The sequence below is a fragment of the Anopheles cruzii genome, chromosome 3 (genome assembly GCF_943734635.1).
Source record: "Anopheles cruzii chromosome 3, idAnoCruzAS_RS32_06, whole genome shotgun sequence".
NCBI classification, from domain to species: Eukaryota; Metazoa; Arthropoda; class Insecta; order Diptera; family Culicidae; genus Anopheles; species Anopheles cruzii.
This window is the reverse complement of record NC_069145.1, coordinates 4811937-4833926: the sequence shown is the minus strand read 5'-3', so window position 1 is coordinate 4833926 and position 21990 is coordinate 4811937. Positions and strand designations below refer to the sequence as shown.

Sequence of the window (21990 nt, the reverse complement as noted above, 5' to 3'; positions counted from 1 at the left end):
AAATGTATGTGCCAGATGGCTCCCTTCTGATGAACGATATTTAGCACTACCGCGTTACTAATTCCCAACCCACCCACCCCGTATTCTGCGTCGCGTTAATTGCTCTGATTGCGGTGAACTAGCAAAACTCATTTCTCCGTTCCCAGAAATTGCCAGATTTACCGATTTATGAGAGATAATTCTCACCCAATGGACCCCCGAACGGCTCGCCAGACGAGCTCGCACAAGAAAGCCAATCCCTTGAGAGTACCGCTTGGGCTTGATTTGATTTGATTCCGACGATGATGGACCGGGGCCCGAATGGTCCGAAGAGACGGCGGCCGCCTTAGGTACTGTGGACCACTTCCAAGGGCGCACCATTGGCACATGCCAATTGCTTCATTGCAACGAAAACGCGATCGATCCCCGGGGGTGGGGGGAGGCGCCGCTGATTGGAATTCGATCAACCCCTGCCTCAACCGGGACGGGACGATTGTTTTTATGCGCCATCGTTACACGTGGGAAAGAAATCTCGTAATGAATCCTGGGCCTGGACCGGGAAAAAACCGGCGTCGGGTCCCAGCAGTCAGTCAGCAGCAAGTGGAAGATGTTTATTTATCGTCAGCACTTTCCGGGTTTTCCGGGTGCCACCGAAAACAGGGAATTACGATTCGATTCACGCGATCACGACGACCGGCCGGCCAGCCAGCCAGCAGTCGCAGCCAGCTCCGTGTGCCGAGAGAGGTGCACCGTCGTCGTCGTCGTGTGCAGCGGCAGAGAAAAAGGACCCCCAGACAAACAGTAGCAGCAGCGGCAGTCCGTAACGTAATCAGGAAGCAGAACCACCAGGAGAGGTCGAAATCACATTACGGAAGGAAGACGAATGGGTGTGCCGTTTCGTGTTCTTCCGCCGACTTCCGGGCGTTACACAATGGTGACGGTGCACCATTTCTCAGCCGGAGTTCCAGCCCCGGGTTCGCTACCGGTTAGCCTTGTTTGCTTCCGTAATTGTCATGTTTATGTTGGGACCATAAATTCGCCCAACAAAAAAGTAAAACCGGGAAAATCATATAAAAAAAGATTAAAAAAGGGGAAGCGCGGCGCCGAGAGTAAGGAATTATAAAATCAAACAAACGGCGCACCGAACTGCCGGTGCTCCAACAAACTTTGATTTCCGTCGAAAGTGGCGTCGTCTCCATTCTCGTCACATTCCCGGTCTATGATTATGGGCGGGAGGACGATGCCGAAGATAAACCTCACTCTCACTGGCCCCCAACCACGAATCTTGGGCGGGCGGAGTTCCGTCCGGAGCGATTTTGGTCGTCCTGTGAGACAGCGAGAAAGAGAAAGAGCGGAGTAAGTAAGCCATCGCTCGTATCTCCGGGGCGCGCAACACACAAATAAAGTCACCGCCACAGAGCCCCACAAGAAGTTTCGCACCCCGGGAGGACTCATCCCGACCGACCGACCGACCGGAAGGACCACCCCGACCGAAGGGTAAATGGGGTAAATTGTTGTGACGGGCGCGGGCCGGGGAGCGAATAAAATTCCGATCACGTTTTTATTGTCCTCGCATTTTCGTATGACCTAAACTATTAGGAGCGAAGAGATTTGCTCCTCCACCAGGCATTCCGCCAAGATTCCCGACGCCACCCCCCTTGGCCGGTCCACGTGAATCAGAGGCGCGTTCCCTGGGCGCGTTCGTCCGATTTTGTCTTTCAATTTCTTGGAATCCGGAGCGCGGCGGAGTATGTGGAGATGGCGAAAAAGAAAACGTTGCTTCGCTGGAACGTCCACCGTTGGCTGTGTGCTGGATTGCATAACAGGCTGAGTGTGTGTGTGTAGATGGAACTCCCGGGACCAACCCACAACGTTCACACCCGGGCCCGGCCCCGGTCCCAATGGACTCTCGCTGCTGCCCGTTGGTTGTTGATGTGCAGCGCGCACTCGCCAGCAGCAGCAGGGACCATCTCACATCCTGGGGCTCCCTTGGGGCAATGAAACGGTCCAATGAATAGCTCATTTCATGAAATGAAGATATAAATAATAAAAAAAAACGGTCTCGCCTTCCCGGGCGGGCGAGAGACGGCGAAGGACGAAATCATAACTTTTCGCTTCGTTGATCCTTACGGTGGCACACAGGACAGGCACACGTCGCTGTTGGGTGTTTTCCTCGGAAAAATCTTCGCGGCGGCCAAAGTTCCCAAACTCGAGCGAAGAAACTGTGAGCAAATTAAATAAATCAAACTCCTGAGCGCGCTGCTCCTGGAAAGTGTTTGGCCAGAATCGACAGAAACCAGCCGTCGTTCCCGTTAAGTAGTTGCTGTGTGCTGTACGGACGATACGTCTAAAGCCACTCCCGGAGATCGAGGCGTAAGGTGATAAACATAATCGCGCATCATAACGTTCACCTCAGCAAGTCGAATGCGCTCAATGAACCGGAGCGCACTTCATCGACCCGAGAAACAGCTGCCCGACCGGGCCCGGGGCGGCTAACAGAAGTCAACTTCGTCCGACCCGACCGACTACACATCAGCACATCCCAAGTCTCGACGGTCACGCCACGGAAAGCCGAGAGCCGGGAGATGATATAAATAAATTTGCCACGAATCATTTCAATTCGCCGGCCGACAGCGGGGTAAAAATTAGACGGAACCAACTCATCTCGTGCGTCCGTCGTGCCGGAAGAAACAGATACAGCGTGCGCGCCATAGTTATGCAAACGGCTCACTGGGTGCTCCGTGTCAAACGCATTACTCACGTTGCGATTTCGCAGGACGACAGACATGGCGCGCGCGCGACTGCGAGTGACACAATCGGAGCGCGAGGGCCACATCAGGACACAGGCAGCTGCTGCTGTTGAGCGAAACGTCCTCGCCAACGTCGACGTCGTCGTCGGGGCATAAAGTTTACAAATCTTGTCCGCAACCGGTGGCGACACTCTCGAGGGGGATAAGCGCAAGTAACAGTTTTTGGCCGGGATTTTGCCCATTTTTTCCTTCTGTGTCAGATTTATTCAGCCGAAGCAAATAAATCATGAGACGCACGAGAGAGAGAGAGAAAGAGAACGCGAGGCCAACAACGAATGAAGTCGTCCGTGGAGAGTCGGGTCGAGATTTAATTACGCAGACACGGAAGCGTCCAAAGTGAGAGCGTGTGGAATTCTTGTTTAAAAATGTCCGTGAATGGCAGATTAGAAGCCTGCCACATCCTGTCATTCCAACTAGTGTGTGTGGTGCCATATAAGCGCGAGAGAGCAACCGCAAAGACACAATATTAATAAATACACGAGGGGGTGGACCTGCATCATTCCGATGTCAAGCTTACGCTAAACAACGAAATGACACAACATCCTACACAACACGGCCCCACCCCCTCTTGATTTGTTTCTGGTGGCCATGTGATCGTTTCCGCAAAAACAAATGCACCTTCTGGAGACGCGGATCCGTGTCGTCTTAATGGGAGGCTTGCTTCTCGGCCCGAATGGGAGGATGGCCAAAAGATTAATGAAGGAAAAGAAATGAAATATGCGCCCGCGTACATTTTCATTAAGATTTCAGTCCGTCAGTCAGGACGACGATGACGTCCTGACGACGTCGGCCCGAAACGTCTGCGCCAGTGAGGAAGCGAGCGAGCTAATGTGGACCTCGGAGGAGGAGATGGAACGGAGAGCCTGCAAATGACATTCGTCCGCGACGGCAACCGTTCCGGTTCCGGGGTTGTAGCGTGCCTCGGCCGGCCGGATTCGGCGCTTTTTTTTGGCAACGACAGCCCGATGGCGAAAGGTCGCCCTTGGAAAATTGGTATTTCATCACACGCCACAGAAAGCTTTTATGGTAGCTACTTTTGGGGTCGCTATCGGCCTCTGAATAAATGCAGCGACGTGGAATCGAATCAGTCAATATTCAATACCGCAATTGATTAAAATATTAATCTCCTCTTTAGAATATGATCCACAGCAATGCAGCGATTTGTTTGTGTGTTTCAGTAATGATATTTGATTTACAATCGCAATAGACCACAACAAACATTAACCAGCGAATATGCTGCAAATGAAAATGGAAGACAAATAACGCGAGTCCCCAATGCCAACGGGATACAGGATGTAATAAATATTCCGGATGCATTCTCCGGGGGATGCAATAAATATTTACTTGATCTCTCCACGACCTCAGAAAGACCACGACAAAAATGAGACAAATCCGAAACCAGCGGAGACAAATTACCTGTATCTTTGTGATTGTTGAAGTGAGCCAATGCCACACTTCCGTTAGGTCGAAATGACTCTACTGCAATTACCGGTGTGCTCAAAATGAGGCGGTGGCATAAAAAACTGCCAATTCCACAAATTGATAGGACACGCCCCACATTATCCCCTGGCGACCTGACCCTTTTGAAAACTTAAAATGTTGCAGTCCAAACAAAAAATGAGATGAGCCATCCTCCGGTGGTGATGGGACAATTTTCCAAACACTTGCGCTTATCCGCGCCAGGATCACGCGGTGCTCGCGCAGGACACGAGTAACGGGAACAGCGCTGTTGCTGCTGCTTTGGAGCTTTTCATCTCTCGGACAGTGAAATTACTGGCAGTGACATCAAACAATTATTTTTTCATCCCAAAAAGCCAACGTTCTACAGGCGACCAGCGATAATAGGCGCGATGCCAGCGCACCTCGCAACACTTTCACCGGTGGGGAAAAAAGACCTGATTTTTCGTCCTCACGATGGGTGAGTCTACAAACAAAAAAAGAAACCAGTCACCAGGCAGGTTGGCAGGTTGTTCCCGGAAACGTGACCGGCGGTGTCCGACAACATTCACCCCTCGAACCGCTCGTCGAACAAATCAGCTCTTGTCATATTGTCAACATTCACTTATCTGCCGTGCTAGAGAGTTGCGATATTTGTTCCAACTCAGTTGCCATTACCTGCAAAGAACGGGAGAAAAGGAAAAATATCACATTAATTTGAAGCACAAAAACATCGACAGCCGCGCGCACTATTGGCCTTCTCGGTTCTCTACTCCAATTAGCAAGGCACTCGTCGCGGTGAAGTGCCGCCGCCATCGCGGACGCAAATGGAATGGAAACTGAAAACAAATTTATATCGTCGAATCCGTAGCCATGAATGGAATGAAAAATATACCGAACTCAACATTAATTCGCGTCTCGCCCACGGTGTGCTGATAAAGTTTGACCATAAAAAGCCATTAGGACGGGCATCATCCTGGCTGTTGCGGCGAAGAAAAGGCACTTGATTGGATGCTCGACAGAAGCGGCCCTGAAAGCCCGGCGGCATGGGGCTAGCCAATCTGAAAATTGGCTGGCTCGCGGCGGAATGCCGCTGTGGCCAGCGAGACAGTTGTGCCTTGCTTCTGAAGATACAGAAAATGTAATCCATCTATATAATTTTTAGCCGATAAATGTATTCAGTTCTATTCTATTTATTTAATGTTACTTTTCCCTCCAAGAACATAACACATTAATGCTTTTTCGTAAATCTAACGGCTAAATTAATTTAAATGCGCCACATGGAAGATTGGTAGAAATTTAGAAATGGAAGCCAAACCCTCTATGTCACCGTGGCCATCACCCATTTGCGAGCGTCAACTAAGACGGTCTTCGAAACACAAGTTGGGTATATTAAAGCCAACCTATCCATCGAAACGGGTCGATACGACTTAAGCTTTCGTTCAATTTGATCGAGAACTCAGTATAGCAAGTGTCACCATCGGAAACAAATTGTATCCTAAATTGCAGATAAAATTCGAAGTAAAAAGAAAGGAGCGTCAGCAAACAGAACGCAATAAGAGCCTCTTTGCGGTGAGTAACATGCATTAAAAATCGCTCGCAAGAGACACAAAAACCAGCGCCGAAACCGTAAGTCAACTCCGAGAGCCGAGAGCATCATGGTGGGCTCACGGCGGAAATGTCACGATAAGTAGCGAGAAAATAACTCGACAAAATCGGGCGCCAAAACCTCTACACGGACGACCGCACCGCACAGATTATCCGCACACAGCGAACGAAGAAGGCGAAGCGTAAAAACTTCCGGCCGCGAACCAGAGCCAGAAGTCACACATAAACCAGGTGAGCGGAAAAGCGATCCTCGTTGACAGGCGCCGGCCGATGGCGGAGGGGGGCGGGGGGCCGGTATGGTTCGTTTGTCAACAGCAAACCGGAAACCGGAGGAAATAAAGTGATGTAACGACCTGGGCCGCCGCCGCCGCCGTTGCGGACCGGAAGTGCCTACGCGGCCCGGGAAGAACATGGGAAAATAATGACATGTTCGTGACCGGTTCGTGGCTCGGGGCGGTGGCGCGGGGGGTGGTACAGACAGATATACAGGCCCCCGACGACCCTTGACCTCTCTCCGGCAGGCAGGCCGGAGGAAAGCTAGTTCCTGGATTTCCCCGTGGTGAGCCCCCCGTTCGAAATAGGAGTCGTCGGGTCCTCGAGCAAGGATACGCCGGCGCCGCCGCCGCCGCCATCCGTCCGTGGAAAGGTGGAAAAAGGTGGCCACCGGTGGCAAGACAAAGAGACGGACGGGACGAGTGAGAGAGAGAGAGAGAGAGTCGCAGATCGAATAGCGTTGTAATGGGAAGAATAACTCGAAGGATAATAATGAACTGTCATAAAAGACTTTTCATATACTTTCTCTTCTCTACTGACTCTCTGGCTTCTCCGGGGCCGAGGGAAACTTTTTCCATCCGACCCTTGTCAAATCCTACTACGCCGTGGATACCACAGAAACACACACACCGAGCCAAGGACACAATCTGGGAAGTCACTCGATGGCTGGCGCGGGCGCTCTTCTCTGCGGCGGCGAAGATTTTGCGTCAACCCTGAGAGCGAGGCGGTGTGTGTGCTTCTTGAGTTTTCCTTTTTTCTTGTATTACTTATTTTAGGATAAAGAAAGAGAAAAAACCCAAGAATTCGAGAGAGAGACAGAGAGAGAGAGATAGGGAAAGTTTGCCGGAAGGAACACAGCACGTGACGCGCCGAGCGCCATAACAAGGTCCTGCTTCGTGGCGCTGCTAGTGACACCGGTGACGGCATTATCCTTTGGGGGCTTTGATTTCACCACCTTTGGCCGGACGGACGGCCCAGCACCGTCGGGTATGTCCTGTGGGAAAGGATTAACGAGAACTTGAAGGACGACTCCAGTGGTGACCTGGGCCACGAAATTCGATACTTCCCCAACTCGCCCCCCCCCAAGGAGGAACGGGTTTATGACACAACGCCACAACTTTTCAACGGACCTTCAGCGTCGGCACGTTTGTGTGTGTGTGTGTGTGAGGAGGGGAAAGAAATGCAGGAACTCAACATCCTGGTAATGTGATAAACATTTCACTCTTTTGGGTTACCAATTTCGACGGCGATACCGAGAGAGTGCGAAAGAGCGAGAGCAATATGTTGTGAAAACAGAAAATAAGCCGCAAAGTTTGCCACCAACTCCGGCACCGCATTCAGAGGTGGCCAGAGTTCCACTGCAGGAGTAAATGGAATTGAAATCACTAGCAGCAGGAAACCGACAAGGCTCACCGAGTAGCCACAGCCACAAACAACCTGGTGGCTGACTGCGGGCCGAGTCTTGGACAAACTTCCGCCTGGAACTGGAACCGAGAGAACACGACGGTTGGTCAGCAAGCAACTCAAACGATGAAAATATGGGTTTCCTCAGGACAACAGTTTCAGAGTCCATCCGGACTCTTGGACCTGAAGGTGAACAGTTTGAAGACTTTGGGACCCACAACCTTCTCAGGCTCTGGGCGGTGGGGCATTATAGACTAATCAATGTAAAATCCAACCCTGGCTGGCAGCTCCCAGACCTACCCAGGAAATGGTTCAATCGTCAAACCAGTTTATGATCTGGACAGCCCACCGCACGATTCGGCGAACGGTGTGGCCATCCTCTTTACTTTCGCCAACCACAGTTGGGTTCCACCGCTTCCGTAGCTTCCGCGTCTTCGCCGTCCGCCGTAAAGACGGCGATGAAAGTTTGATAAGATCCTCTGATTGAATTATTAATCATGTTTTATGAGATTGAAGGATGATTAAGGTCAATCCGTGTCGCCCGGCAGTGTGTCGTAGGAAAAAGTTTTCCACGCGGCAAGGCAAGTAGCAGCAAAAGTCTCCCCCCCCCCCCCCCCGGTCCTAGTCGACTTCCGAAAAGTGTCCGATACGGAGTCGATAGGGCCCCGGGAGTTACGGACGTGTCGCCACGAAAAGTTAGCTTAACTCTCCGCCGCCCTATTTAGGTCAGTCCGGTCGGAGGCGGATTTAAGGACAACCGAGGGAATTCGCTTGAACTGAGGCGCCTTTTTTCTTGGACGGCCGACGGCCGACGTCAGTTTGAGGTGATGACTTTTTAATTGATTTATTGGCTGTCCGGCGAAACTGGGGAAACGGTTCGACCGCCCCACGGGGATTTTAACTTCAACGTTATTCGCGGTAATGTGTAAATTTGATAACCCGAGGCTCGGTCTCAACGGCATCGGAAAGTTGAGTTGGTTTAATTTTATTACAATTCAATGCTGTTTTGGAAAGTTTTTCTTATAATCTATCCAAATTGAAGTTTCTTTGAATAAAAATTGAAAGCAAAATTGGAAATTTAAACCCCTCGAAATGTATAAATAAAGCACGCCATCAAAGAATGATAAATTTCCCCCGAAGGTCCGAGAGAAAAGTCTCGATTTTCCCTTCCCCGAAGCGAAGAATTGTTTCGCCAATTTCCGTGCTGCCGTTTTCCGTGGGAAAAAGTGGAAAATATTCAGCAAAAAACCACTTGCCTTGGGTGGGGAGAAAAAATTGACCCAACACCCAACTCCCAAGCACTAAGCAATGATTAATTAGCCCGATTCTGTGAATGTTCATGTTTCGGCCAACGCACACGAAGTCGCGAGTCGCGAGAGCGCCGCCCGCGAAGAGTCGCGCATTGTTTGGAAATTAACTTCCGGTCCGGTCATCCATCAAACGGAATCGCAAAGCCTGTTGCCCGCTAATTGAATCGAAAGAACGAGCGAGACAGACCGAGAGAAAGAGAGAGAGAGAGCGCCTCGTGTCCGGGCTCGAGGAATCGGAAATCGTTCTTCATGTTCGACCATCGCTGACTGCCTGCCACTGCTTCGGCCACGCTTAATTAGTCGTCCATCATGGCGGCCAGGACGAAAATGCCAAGAGGTTGGCCTTAAAAATCGCTTCTGAAGAGCCCGCGACTTGGAATGCTTTCCGAATTATTGCGTTTACCGAGAACGATTAGTCCTTGTTGGGGTCCTCGACGACGACGACGAGGGCGACTCTTGAAGACAGGAAGTTAAAGCTTCTGCTCGCCAAGCTTCGGTTCGTCCTTTAAAGGAACGCTGCGCTCTGCAGGTCACAGCACTGCAGGAGCCACTCCCGAATGTGCGGCGGGCAAATTCGGGCCCATAAAGCTTTATCGCAACAGGGACGGACGGACGGACGATACAACAACGACGACGGCACTACTTTCGCTGCCTTCTTCTGCCATTCGATCGTTCGACGCCCGAGACCCCCCCGCAGAGGGTTTGGGGAATGTGCCCGACAGCGATAAGGCGACGCAACGTTATTGCCAGCTGTCAACGAACGCGTCCTCGGGCGGTCGGCCAGAGGCTCGAGTGGCAAGGAATCGATTTTTATGAGCCTCAAAGGCGCCATCCATTGGAACCGGTCGGCGGCGGCGACGACAACGATTTGTGGCCGAGAGGCAAAAATCTGAACCTAATGCCAGGACGAGGACCGAAGTGCGACGCAAAATGTGTCCTTCGGCCGTTCGGACGACGAGAGGCCTATCGGTTGCACAGCTCCGCAAGAAGATCCAGCGTCGCCTCCGTCGTCCTAGTGGCCGGGGCGACATTTCTTTTTCTCCGCCCCAAAATCTGTTCAAGAATCTGTTTCCCCCGCCGGACCCGGATTCTCGAACCCCTCGCGCACACGCACACACACACACACACGGTGGGCTGGTCCCGATCCGGGTGCTGTCTTTCGATACCGGATCATTAATAAACATGTGCCCCAGTGGCAGAGTTCGGGGCAGCAGCCGCCACCCCACCGCGCTCGTCCTAATCGACCCCAAAAGGCGGCGCCAGAACCCGGGGCGACGCAGCGACAGGCATCGATAAATCTGGGAAGATCTGGGTCGTTCCGGTGGCCGGGGTCTTGGGCGGACCGGCGAAAACAAATGTGTCTTTAAGATGGGCCGCACCGCACCGGACGTCGCAGTCCGCACACGGCCGGGCATGATGATGGTGATGAAAACGGTCATCAGTTTTCGATTACGCGGCGAAGGACACACGTCGGAGTGACGGATGAGCGGCCGACAGACAGACGGCGACGGCAGTGATGTGGAGATCATTTAAAATAATATTCAACAACCAGCCAAATGAGCCAAATAAAGGCGCGCATATGCTCCGATTGTGTTCACAACGATTTGGGGTTTTCTTCTGCAAGCAGAAGCGGTAAACTGACAATAAATTTGAAAATTATGACGTAAATTGAGTTATTAAACAAATAGGCTGAACTCAGCTGAGATCGACGCATGAAAAAGAAAATCAGAAAAGAATAAAAGTAAAGGTAAAGAAAATATGGCAATAAAGAGAAAATAAAAGAAAGAAAGCACACTAATGAAGGTATAAATAAATCGAACACGAAAAAGAGACTAAGAAAAGAATAAAAGAATAACTAAGGTGAAAACAATAACAGGTAAACTAAAGAAAGAAAGCACACTGACGAAGGTATCAATAAATCGTGAATGAAACAAAGAAATTCAAATCGAAAGAAAGATGCATTTCATGAGATGAACGAACTAAACGAATCTACAAAGAGAAAGAACATCCCGGAAACTAACGCCATTTGAACATCATCTTCACACAGCGATGAACTCGTTATGGGGTTTCTGTCTTCTGAGTGTCCCTCTCAGGACACGTAAACGATCGGAAACGGAAATAACAGTTATTTTAAAACTCCAAACAGCGCGACATACACCACGCTACTTCACGTACTCCTGTCGCACACTGCCACACACATCAATCAATCAGAACGAACGGGTGCGGGTGCGAGCCTGAGTCGGGAGAACCTCAAAGCCCCGGGCCAACTTCATTGCCCGACTGTCACTCGCGGCCATTCCCGTGCGCTCCCGAGTGGAACGTCGAAGAAGATTTGCGAGAAAGAATTGCAACTATCTGCAGCTACTTGCCTCGGAAGGCGGTCGGTCGCCGGCTCAAGACAAAGTGTGCATTCGATGGCGCGCGTCACGACGCTCCGTTCCCCGTTCCTCGCTGCCGCGGTCCATCAGTCAAACCCATTCGACACCTGACATCTGCTTTCGATGTTGGTTTCGATTCCACTTTCTTGAGGCACGGGGGTCCCTTTGTGTTTGGCGAGTCACTTGGCGGCTCCGATCCTTCTTCTCCGGCTGCGCGCACGTTCCCGATACACTGTGTGCCGGACTGATGTTTCGACATTCTGGAAGGCAGGTCTCAAGGGGACGACTCACCAATCCGTTATTCATGTGTCAGCGAGATTGATTTCGTTCGTTTAATACCGAGACAGTGCCAGGCGAAGAGCTCGGAGAGCACGCAGGATCTCCGTGCCGGTCCGTGGCTTCAAGAAAAATGACCGGCTTTTGGAAGAGAAAAGGCGTCACAGGCGCCATTCGCTAAAAAAGCAAAACGCCACCGAGAAGGACAACAGCCATCGTTCAGTGTCACGAGGCGGCTTCGGTGTGTGTGCGCGCTGCTGTTGGCTTCCTGAAAACCCACGCAAGAAGCGTATAACGATGAAGATTACTCGTGCTGATGGGTTACACCCGGGGCCCGATACTCGATATTTGCATTAGAAGAAAGGTGGGAAAACAGATACAATATATCGCGGAGTACAGCCTAAAGCTTTCGGAGGCTTCAACCGAGCTTCAACTGAAGCACTGAAGTATCCACGAAGAACTGAAGAATTAAACGAAATGCAAAACCTCAACCTCAAACGAGCCAACGAGCCAAGAAGCGTGGCAAAAGATGGCACTTTTAACACGCTCGCCAGCCACGGCGAACGGGGCGCGAACAGAAAAATGGGACTAACAAACGTTGCGCAAAATCAGAATGTCATGCCTGGCAGATATCCTTTCCCGCTTCCGAGGTGGATCTTCGCTGCGAAGATCCACCTCGCCGGTCGCCGGTTTTTATGATACTCTCACGCGGCACCAGCGCAAAGGATCTTCACCGCATTTCTGGCCGCTTCCGATATGTGAACCGAGAAGAGAGAGGCCGGCTCCCGAAGTGTGCCGCAGGGTGCGCGGCGCTGTTGCTCAAACATCACTTATCAATCAAAAACAAATTTCCCAACCCACAAGGCGACGTCGACCGGGGGGCCGAGGCCGCCCATACTTCGTGTCTTCCACACCGAGAGGCCGCGGTGGCTGAGTCATCCGTTTCCGGCGCCAAATCCGGGCGAACGCATAAACAGCACGATCATGCTTACGGCGGTGCCTCGCCTCGCCTCGCCTCGCGCCTCGGGCGTGTCGGTCGTCTTGGTTTGAGATTTTCTTTCGTGGTGGAATGCGACGACGGAAAATAGCGATGCCGGTGCCGGAGAGTCGCGGACGGTGATCAGCGTCGGTCGGCAGTTTTTGAGATTTCTACGCCACGTACACGTACAGGAACGCCAGAGGATTGCGATTTATGTAGGTCATTGCTCGGCGGTGCGATTCCGATTTAAAGCGTCGGATTTGCGTTCGGGCGATTCAATTTTAAGGGCACACAATCGGTCGGAACAAGTTTTAACACTTCTTCAAAGCACCACCAGAACCACATTAAGCAAACTCTTTCGCGAAACAATAAACAAACAATACGAAAGATGCGAAAATCCCCGACAAAAGCCAATAACTGGTAAAAGTAACAAATTCTCGCTCACATTACGTCCAACGGAGAACAATAGAGCCGCGCCTTTGGTGAATGCTGCGTGGCCCATTCTGAGGGCGGACCCATAAACTCCACCACAATATTGGGAAAGTTTTATTTTATCTCTCGGTCTCTTTCGCTCGCGCTATCTCTCTCTCTCTCTCGGTAGTCCCGGGCCCGGTGCCCAAATTATCGCAAACTCATCAAAAACACATAATCCTATGAATATCATTATGCTGTCAGATTGTGGCTTGGCGTGGCCACGGGCCACAATACAGTCGGGCGGCGGCGGCGTCGTGCGTTGTTCATAAACTCGTCAAATATATTGCTTCCAATAATTACGCCGCCAGCAGCGCCCACTGGTGTTGCGGCAGCGCAACAGCAGCTGCTGTCTGCCGACAACCGCAGGAGTTCGGGGGTCCAAAAATCCAATCCAAACGCTTGGGTAAATATTCTTTCCCAGGCACAGAGAGAGCGAGCGAGCGACCGAAGGGATAAAATATATTCGCATCACATAAAGCAAATAGAGTATGATAATATACAGCGCGCGGCACGAGATTAGACCGGGATTTGCTATTCTTTATTCGGCCAGTTATGCTCTCCCGTTACCGAGAACACTGCACGCTCCTGGTCCGGCGTGAAGCCAAAAGTCCCCAAAAAAAAAACAGGAATAACCCCGCACCGCACCGACCGCGCGAAAGGGGACGCGAAAAAGCCAAAAGGATAAAGGGCTTCCGTAATCCTACACGGGAGTCCTGTGGCCGCGGCCCCCTTTTTAAAGTAGAAACACCATCGCCATTCTTGTGCCAGTATCGTGCACTTGCCCTGGATGGCGGCACATGACGTTGCTGCTGCTGTAGTAGTAGTGGCAGGCAACGCCCGGGAGTCCTGTGGGCGCCTGGACTATTAATTTTCCGCTATGTATCGATCATAATTTTTCTCGCACGCGGGTTTCGCGAACGTGACTTCCCCCGTGACCGGTCTTCTTGGGCGCATCGACAAACTTCCCTGGGATCCACCGGAAGAGGGCAGACATGAGTTTCAGCTTCGACGACGGGGTTCCGTTGCTGTCGGGCAGCTGACGAAGCAAAAAGGAGAACCGAGAACCCGGCCAGGAGCGACAATCGCTTTGTTTTACATTGCGCATCTTCTCGTGGCTCGTACTTCTGACACAGGAGTGTTCCCACAAAAAGCGGGCGAACCTGGGAGCGCGCACGTTAAGAAACTCCCACAGCGTGTCGTGAGTGTAATGAAAGGTCCTCATCGCTTCCGACCGACCGACCATTCCGACAGTACGACCTTTATAGCCGGGGGACCCAGGGGCTGTTGTGATGACAATATGTTTCATTACCCGTGTGTCGCGCGCCTGTAGCTCGCGATCCGTTCGTTGGGCTAACAACGAACGAGATGCCTTCATCATCAACTCACCAAGCTGACCAAGTCCAGCAGGCTAAGCGCGAGGTGAAGAAGTCAACCATTTTGGACCCGACCGGCACCGGCCAAGGCGGGGGCCGAGAAGGAGTGGAGCAGCGTGGGCGACTGTTATCGGCCATAAAGCGATTGATTGATGACCGTGTGCTAGGTTTTATGTGCCCATTACGACACGCTGGAGTGCGGACAGATTTCCATCTTCCCCCGATTCGCCTTTTCTCGGACGCTCGGGACCGTTGATGCTGGAAAGACTCCGGCCGACCGTGACGGGTGTTCCAGGAAGTGTCGCGCTCACTGGCAAAGAATAAGCGAGGTGCCCAATGAAGCGATGTCCATTATCACGCGGTGCGACAAAGTCACGGTGTCACGCTGAAGCTGGCGTAAAAGTTGCGTAAGCAAAAATGTCTCGTACATCAAACCGGCTAAGGGAGTTGTCCTTTCATGTCCAGTTGTGGACATACTTGGGAACTGCGGGGGTGTTTGTTGAGGCGGGCCGTCCGTCTGTTTTTTGTTATGGCAGGACATGAATCCACGTAACCGAGGCATGTCTTTTACGCCAACAACATAACCTTTGCCGGAAGTGCCGCAAATGTGACGTGAACCGAGTGGAAGAATTAAAGAGTAAAGAGTTTTCATCGGCGGCGACATCCTTTCCTGGACTGCTGGGGGATCCTGGGCCCGAGAGCGGTGAAGTTCAAAGTTCAGCGGCTCGCTTCAAGAGTCTCGATGTGATGCGCTTCCGGAGTGTGATTTTTATATCGACAATCTTCCACGTTCGCCGTTCTCTTCCTCTCTCTCGCCCTCTATCTCCTTCTCTCTTTCTTGTTTCGATACAGCTGTGCAATATAAATCATCGTCCTCCAGCAGGAGCAGCAGCAGCAGCAGCAGGAAATGGCCTCCGGATGCCGGGCCGGAGAATCGCAGAAGCACAAGTTTTGTGCGGTAAGTTATTAATGCCGAACCACGGGCACCATATTGGTGCACCGTAATCAACTCCTGGGCCTGCTGCTGCTGCTTCTGCTTCTGCTTCTGCTGGGGCCAAGAAAAGCTCGCCCCATACGCTGCTGCACACGTTGTTAAAGCAGTTTTCAGTGATCACTGCACCTTCGGCGTGGGCCTCATCGAAATGGGCCCTGGGTTTAGTAGCCGCTGTGGCAGTATGCAGATGAATTTTAGATAACAGGAAGCACGACGCCGACGCCGAAGCCGGCCTCCGACCCCGATTTTCGATCGGCTAATATTGCCCTCGAACGGCTCTCGGGAGCACAGAAGTTTGTGGCGCGTGGGGCGCATCAATTATTGCTCGGAGTCACTTTGCGAAAGATGCGCAGCGTGAAGTTTTGGAGTGCAAAAAGTTGCCAAAAAGTTCGCGCGACTGCGAAAGGTCTGGGCGAAGTTTAAAGTCAAAGCCTCGACATCGGTTTCACACGCTGGCGGCGCAAGAGATTACACGCGCGACAGTCGACGTTCGGTTTTGGGTGAAATATTTACACGCCAAGTGCTTCATTAGGTTGAGTGGGTTTCTCGTTCTTGGTAATTTTAATCCTTCACGTGACATTATAAGTCATTGTTCGTTCCACTTACCAATATGAAACTGAAAACTTAAAAGAACACTCACGCTGAGCGCCCATAAACGCCAGTCCAATAATATTTAGTTCCTGAGCTTTCGTTCGAGCCCAACAAGGGACACTCCATTTCACACTTATCTTGCGTAGGTTCCATCTGGTCCTATGGTTTGATTTGTTTCATTTAGTATGCACACCATTTTGATAGTACCGTCTTTGTCTGCTAGTTTTACCGGAATACCGGGAATACCGACCTAACTTAGCAGACTTGTTAGAATGACCATGACTATCCCTACGCTGTCACCAAGAGATTGAGCCAAGGGAAGGCCCTAGTTTGCCTCTTCTTCAACATCGCGCTGAAGCGGGTCATCCGGGACTTTGAAGTGGAGACTTCGGGGACCATCTGCTCAAGTCCAGCCAGATCCTGGCCTACGCTGCACATTCGTTATAGATCGAAGGTTCTTCGATTTGGATCCTATCGCTAGCCTCCGCTAGGCTGATAATGTCATGACAATGGCGGAAGACGAATCAGCCCGCAAAGTCTTCGTAGGCCATCCAGAAGCACAGATGGGTCGTGCTAGACCCCGTTAGAGATGGCGGTTGTGATGCCGTGTAAAGTAAAATAAAGAACCTCTTTCTGCTATTACAATTTCTACCATTATTAGAAGTTTCTTAACTAAACTGAAACGTATTCAATCCATCGCCGTACACCGGAAAGCTTTCACACGACCGCTGTTCCAGGTGCCCAGGTGAACACACAAACAAAACGGCTGTCTTCGTGGGGCTGTTACAAGAAACACCCTTTTTCTATCGGGCCCAAAGAACGGCCGCCCGCCACCGAGCACCACGAGCCAAGCGAGCGCAGCACGGACGGACGATGACGATGATGGGCACTCATGATTATTACGGTGTCGGTGTCGGTGCGTGCTACGGAGGGCGACACACCATTTGAGGACACGCAAAACACAACATAAAAATGTCTTTATGCGAGTCTTTATGTATTTTAAATTGGCTTATAATTTTGTTTCCACCCTCCGAAGGGTTTCGCCGACACGGCCGCGCTTCGAGCGCACCGGCCCCGAGGAGGTTCGGAAGGATTCGAAGGATCGGCCTGCGGAACGGCCTTCAAATGAACAGAGCCTCTGCCTGGAACGGGTCCAAGTTTCAGGTCCTCTCCGTGTCCTTGCCGAGACCCGGGGACCGTCGTCGCTAATAAAAGAAAAAAACAGCAAAAAACCGGTCCAAACGAATTTGACGAAATGTTGTTTAGCGAACTTCGGCAATCCGCCGCCATGGGGTGCGCGCCCGCCACAGTTTTCCCGACGTTCCCGCCGGGAACACCGTGTGTGAATATATCCTTTCCGGAATCCCAATGTTCCCGTACTTTACGGGGCTAGGATTCTCGCTCGCTGTCCCGCACACACGCTAGTGAGCCGAAAAAGCGGCCAAAGTGTCCCACAGCCGGACGGAGCGGAAGGACGAAGAAACTCCGAAAAGTGGCTCTAATTTGAATAAATTTATTTACATGTTTTTCCATGCGCCGCTCCACAACGGAGTCACGTATCGGAGGGTGGCCAGCATATTCGTACGGAACCCACCAACCCCCGTGCCCGTGTGACACGTATGCCGTCATCGTTCCGGCACCGGAAATGGGAAGGTTTTGACACTTTTTGACTCACCCAAACCCGGTGTGTGTGAGAGAGAGAGACGGCGATGGGCCTTGGGCCGTTCTAAAGGCGCACAAACAGAGGGTGTAGTTTAGTGGTTCATAAGGGTTAAACGGTAATGGGGCGCCGTCGTCGTCGTCGTTAGTCGAACGACGGGTTACGGTTGGCGTTGGCTTTGGCCAGGACGACGGATGACTCCAGGGTCAGGGGCACATCGCCCCCTTCCGGATTGAGGAGCACAATTTCCATTCTGATTCGCTCCGGCTTTTTCGGCGGCCCCTGTGCCGCACGTATGGCGTGGTGAATTTAGTTATGCGAGAACCCCGGATGGGGCGGATAGGTTGTAAAACATACGTCGATGTTTTACGGCACCGTGTGCCGTGCGGGCTCGTTGAGAGTGGTTGAGTTATGGACGTTAAGAACCACTTCAAAAAGAATGGCACCACTTGACGAGCGCACGGCATTACGGATTAATGTTGAAAGATTTGATTTGGGATCCTTAATTAGAGACGATGGGTTTTGCTGAAGTGCTTCTCGTACCGAGAGCGCGTGTCGCCACGGGTGTGCTGTCCACTTGACCAACATTTTTCCTGTAAACAGTTTTAAAGCTTTACGCAGTTCAACGCTTTTTCATCTTCTGACATCGGTCGAAGGCTTTTACAGAACTTCCTAATCAGCTGATGGGTCCCATTTTACGACGTTAGCGTCCGCCTGAGCAACTTCATTTCATCCAAGTTTTTTAATCAAACTTATTTCCGGCCACGAGGACACACTCCCGTTACGTCACTCACAAATTGAGTTCCGATCTGTTTGGCTGCCTTTTTTAATTCGCCACGCAACGCAACGACAGAGCAAGTTACACTCGTGTAGTTTGCCAATCAAGCAGTTGGTGGCTTTAAAATTGGACTTGACCTCCACCGGGACACGCGCGCGCAGAGGCACTTTAAATATTAGCGAGCGAGCGAAAAGTCACCGAATTCAAAGCCATCAATCAGCCGCCGGCGGCCGCCGTGGCCATCACTGCTTCAGGCGTCTCGGGTCGTCCGAAAAACAGCAACCACAAAATGGGGCCACCCAGAGCGCAGTGGGTTGCTGTTTTCCAGTGACCAGCGTTTCGAGAGAGAGAGAGACATAGAAAGAGCAACGCGCTGACGGAGGGGACGCAGGAGTCGGGCGGGCCAGGGGTGGTTTTAATTGGCTCGGGGCACAAGCGGAGCAGATCCTTATCCGATCGTTCCGGGCCCGGGCACTCTGCATCGAACGGATGCTACGGATGAGCGAGTCCCGGCACCGGAAGGAAGGTTTGCTCGGTCTAGTTCTTTAATCGCTTTTTTCGGGCCCCGGCCCCAAATTGCTCTCCAAGCGTGCTCTGGTGGACAAAAAGAAAACATAAAAGATTAAATCCAACACCCGGGCGCGGTTTCCTCCCCTTTGGCGGACTTGGCTCCCGGTGACTTTCGGTTTCTGGCACTTTTGAGCAAGTTCGAGAGGGTCGCCGCCGCCCACCCTGTGGGTGACACTTTTGCCTCTTGTTTTGTCCTTTCAAGCGTCAAGGTTTGAGGCCAGGCCACCGATAAGAGAAGGTGCCAAACTTTCGGTCGCGCGCCAATGAGGGTCGCGATAATTAGCGCAGCCGAATCGATTTCCGATGCAAATTGGATCGCCGGCTCAACCTGTCTTGCGGATCGAATCTTAACCTAACCGGGGGACTTATTTAAGGGTAGTGCCACCCAGAGCCCGAGAACCCGAGAGAGAGAATTTAATTTGATCGAAATCCGCACTTTTCTTTGGCACGTCGCTCCAAGATCGGATGGAGATCGGGGTTTTTGCCGCCGATCCCTATCTTCTAAATTGATTGCGAACGTGGCGTCAAATTCTGGGTGGCCGGCCGGGGCACTTTCGGGTCTGCCACAAACGGCTTCCCATCACGCCGTCGTCGACAGTGAGATTTTGTGGGTTTTTAGGCGCGGTGTGGAGTGGCTTCGAACCCTGAATTCGAAAGGATTCGCTGGGTCGCCGGCGGGTTCTGTGGGGTCGCGCCCCGAGACGCGCCCCGAGAGGTGATAGTAATTTGTCACTAATTAAAGACCCGGGGCCAGAGGGCCTTGGCACAGGAAGCCATGTTTGATCAAAGCGGATTAGAAATTGAAAAATTATGCAAATTTACTCAACATCAACACACCGGGGCCGGGCGACCAGGCCGAGAGAAAAATAATCACCACCCATCATCGAATCTCGAGGAACAGGAGTCGGAATCTACATAATTTACGTGGCTACTGTGCTGCCTGCCTGCGTCATCGAAAGCACCCGAAAACCGCCCCCGGGGCGTCGGATTTGCGGTTTGGCGCAAGAACTTTGTCTCTCGCGTCACCAGCGCGCCTAACAGGAACCATTTCCGGCACGGCGAGCGAAACTTTAAGTTAATTATCGAATCTCGAACGCTCCGGGGAGGTGGCTGATCAATATTCAAAGCGCTAGGCGGGTTTCATCCATCGGAAGGATACTCTCGGTGGCGAATCATCCTGACTGGCTTTATCCGATTAATGCTTTCCGGTCGAAGTTCCGTTACTTGCTGCAGAGCGAAATCTTTCTGTGGCCCTGATAAATGTTACCATAACGTAGTTTGTGGGTCCAACTTCAATATTCAAATGCGCTCAAGCCCATTACAAGAGTGCATCGTCGTCCCCAGGGGAGTCTTCTGACCACCACTGTCAATGCTGACAACTCGACGATGGCTTGTTGAACATAATTTTGGCACGCGTACCCAATTTGACACACACATCACGGAGTAGATCCCTGAACTCGTGAATAAGGTCCAGAGCAACTAAAGCGCAGTCAGGTTTGTTAGTTTGATAAACTTCAAAAACCTGATTTATGAACTGCGCTCCCACCTCAGATAAGAATCCAGAGTCGACTCGACCTGAGCCTCGACTAATGTCGAAGTCGGAGCTCCGCTCCGAAGAATGGCCTCCGACTTCCAGCGAAAATGGCGACCAGCCCGGGGGCTGAATAAATGATAAATCTGTTCCAATTTATCAGAGCAACAAAAAATCCAGCTCGCACACGTCAACCGAACCCCACCCGGGCGGCTAACGTGCCTCGCGCTCTCGGGGCGGGCACTCCTTGTGGCGCGGCTTTGAAGGCTCCTTTTTTTTTGTTTATTTTATTCACCCCCCTTGATGGTCATTTTAAGGGCGCTCTCAATCAAAAGTCTATTACGCGATTAGCCATCGCGGTGCCCCCTAAACGATTTATAAAGCCCGGGCCACCTGGCCGCCGGGACCGGGGCCGGGACGATCCGGGATCGGCATTTTAATATTTATTGCTCAATCGTTTTAATCGAAGCGCGCGGCCATGGCCGGAGTTTGACAAATCGTTCGGACGTCCGGGGGTTCGGACACGGTAATGTCCCGCGGCCACACTTTATGGCACCGCCGGAAGCAGGTCCCGTCGTAGTTGCGCAGGTTGGTCGGCTGTTCCAGGGCGCTTCTAATGAGGTGCGTAATGGGTCGCAGTAATTTTGTCGCAAAATTGCGCTCCGTGTGTGTGTGTGTGTGTGGGAATTTGAAAATTGAAATTGTGTAACAACACCACCCACCCTCGACCGACTCACCTGTCCCCGGTTGGAGAAGCCATGCTTGTGGGCGACGGAATCGGCAACGTCGACCCCGTTCGGGATGTAGACCGCAAACTCGTTCATGTAGATGGCCGCCGGTCGGGGGGACCGCACCACCTTTGGACTGACGGCGTCCTTCGGGAGCGGCCCGGCTGCGTACCCCAGGATCAGCTCCTCGTTGGCGTGGGGCGCCGTAATTAGATCATCGTCACTAACACTATAATTATTCCGCTTCGAAAGCCTATAATTACTGTCTCCATTAGCGAGGCTCACATTGGACACGACGACGGCGGTGGAGTCTACACGCCGAGCCGAGGCCGTGTGGGGAAGTACCATTAGCAGCGCCACCAGCGGCACGAACGCGAACTGCCGCAGCATCCGGTGGCCCATCGGCCACGTGGGGCGCTCGGCCACGTTTGGCAGGGGACGCTGCAGACGTTGCCGACTTTGTCGCAACTCCTGAGGATAGTGATGGCAGGTGACTGCTGCGGTTGGTGGGCGCTGTGGTTGATCCTGCGACGCTGAGTCACGGTGCCTCGCCGTCACGGGCCACGGTGGCGGAGCCGGCGGCGAGGGCCCTGCCGTTCGTCGCGTGATCGCCATCGCGGCTGCTGCTGCGCTGCTGATCGCGAGCCCGCGAAGAAGCCACCGGCAGCCTCTAGCGCACTCTAGCTGATGGCTGCGAAGCCGACGGGGCGACGACGGGGCAATAAAATGTGGCTAGGCAACGAGCGGACACTTATCGCGGTCATAAACGCAGGTTTTGAATGGGTTCCGGCGGCGGCGGCACTCCTGGCGGACTCCTCTCTGGGACGCTACTCTAGC

General features: G+C 52.2%; 1 protein-coding gene across 1 annotated transcript in view; it reads right to left on the bottom strand.

The window, feature by feature from the left end:
* The window catches only part of LOC128275147 (furin-like protease 2), a 93555-nt gene extending 71787 nt beyond the window's left edge, over positions 1-21768 (bottom strand). Inside the window, exon 1 of the mRNA XM_053013552.1 lies at positions 21163-21768. Within this exon, the coding sequence (XP_052869512.1) occupies positions 21163-21768 (606 nt within the window). The remainder of the gene's footprint in view (positions 1-21162) is intronic.
* Between the last annotated feature and the right edge of the window lie 222 nt (positions 21769-21990).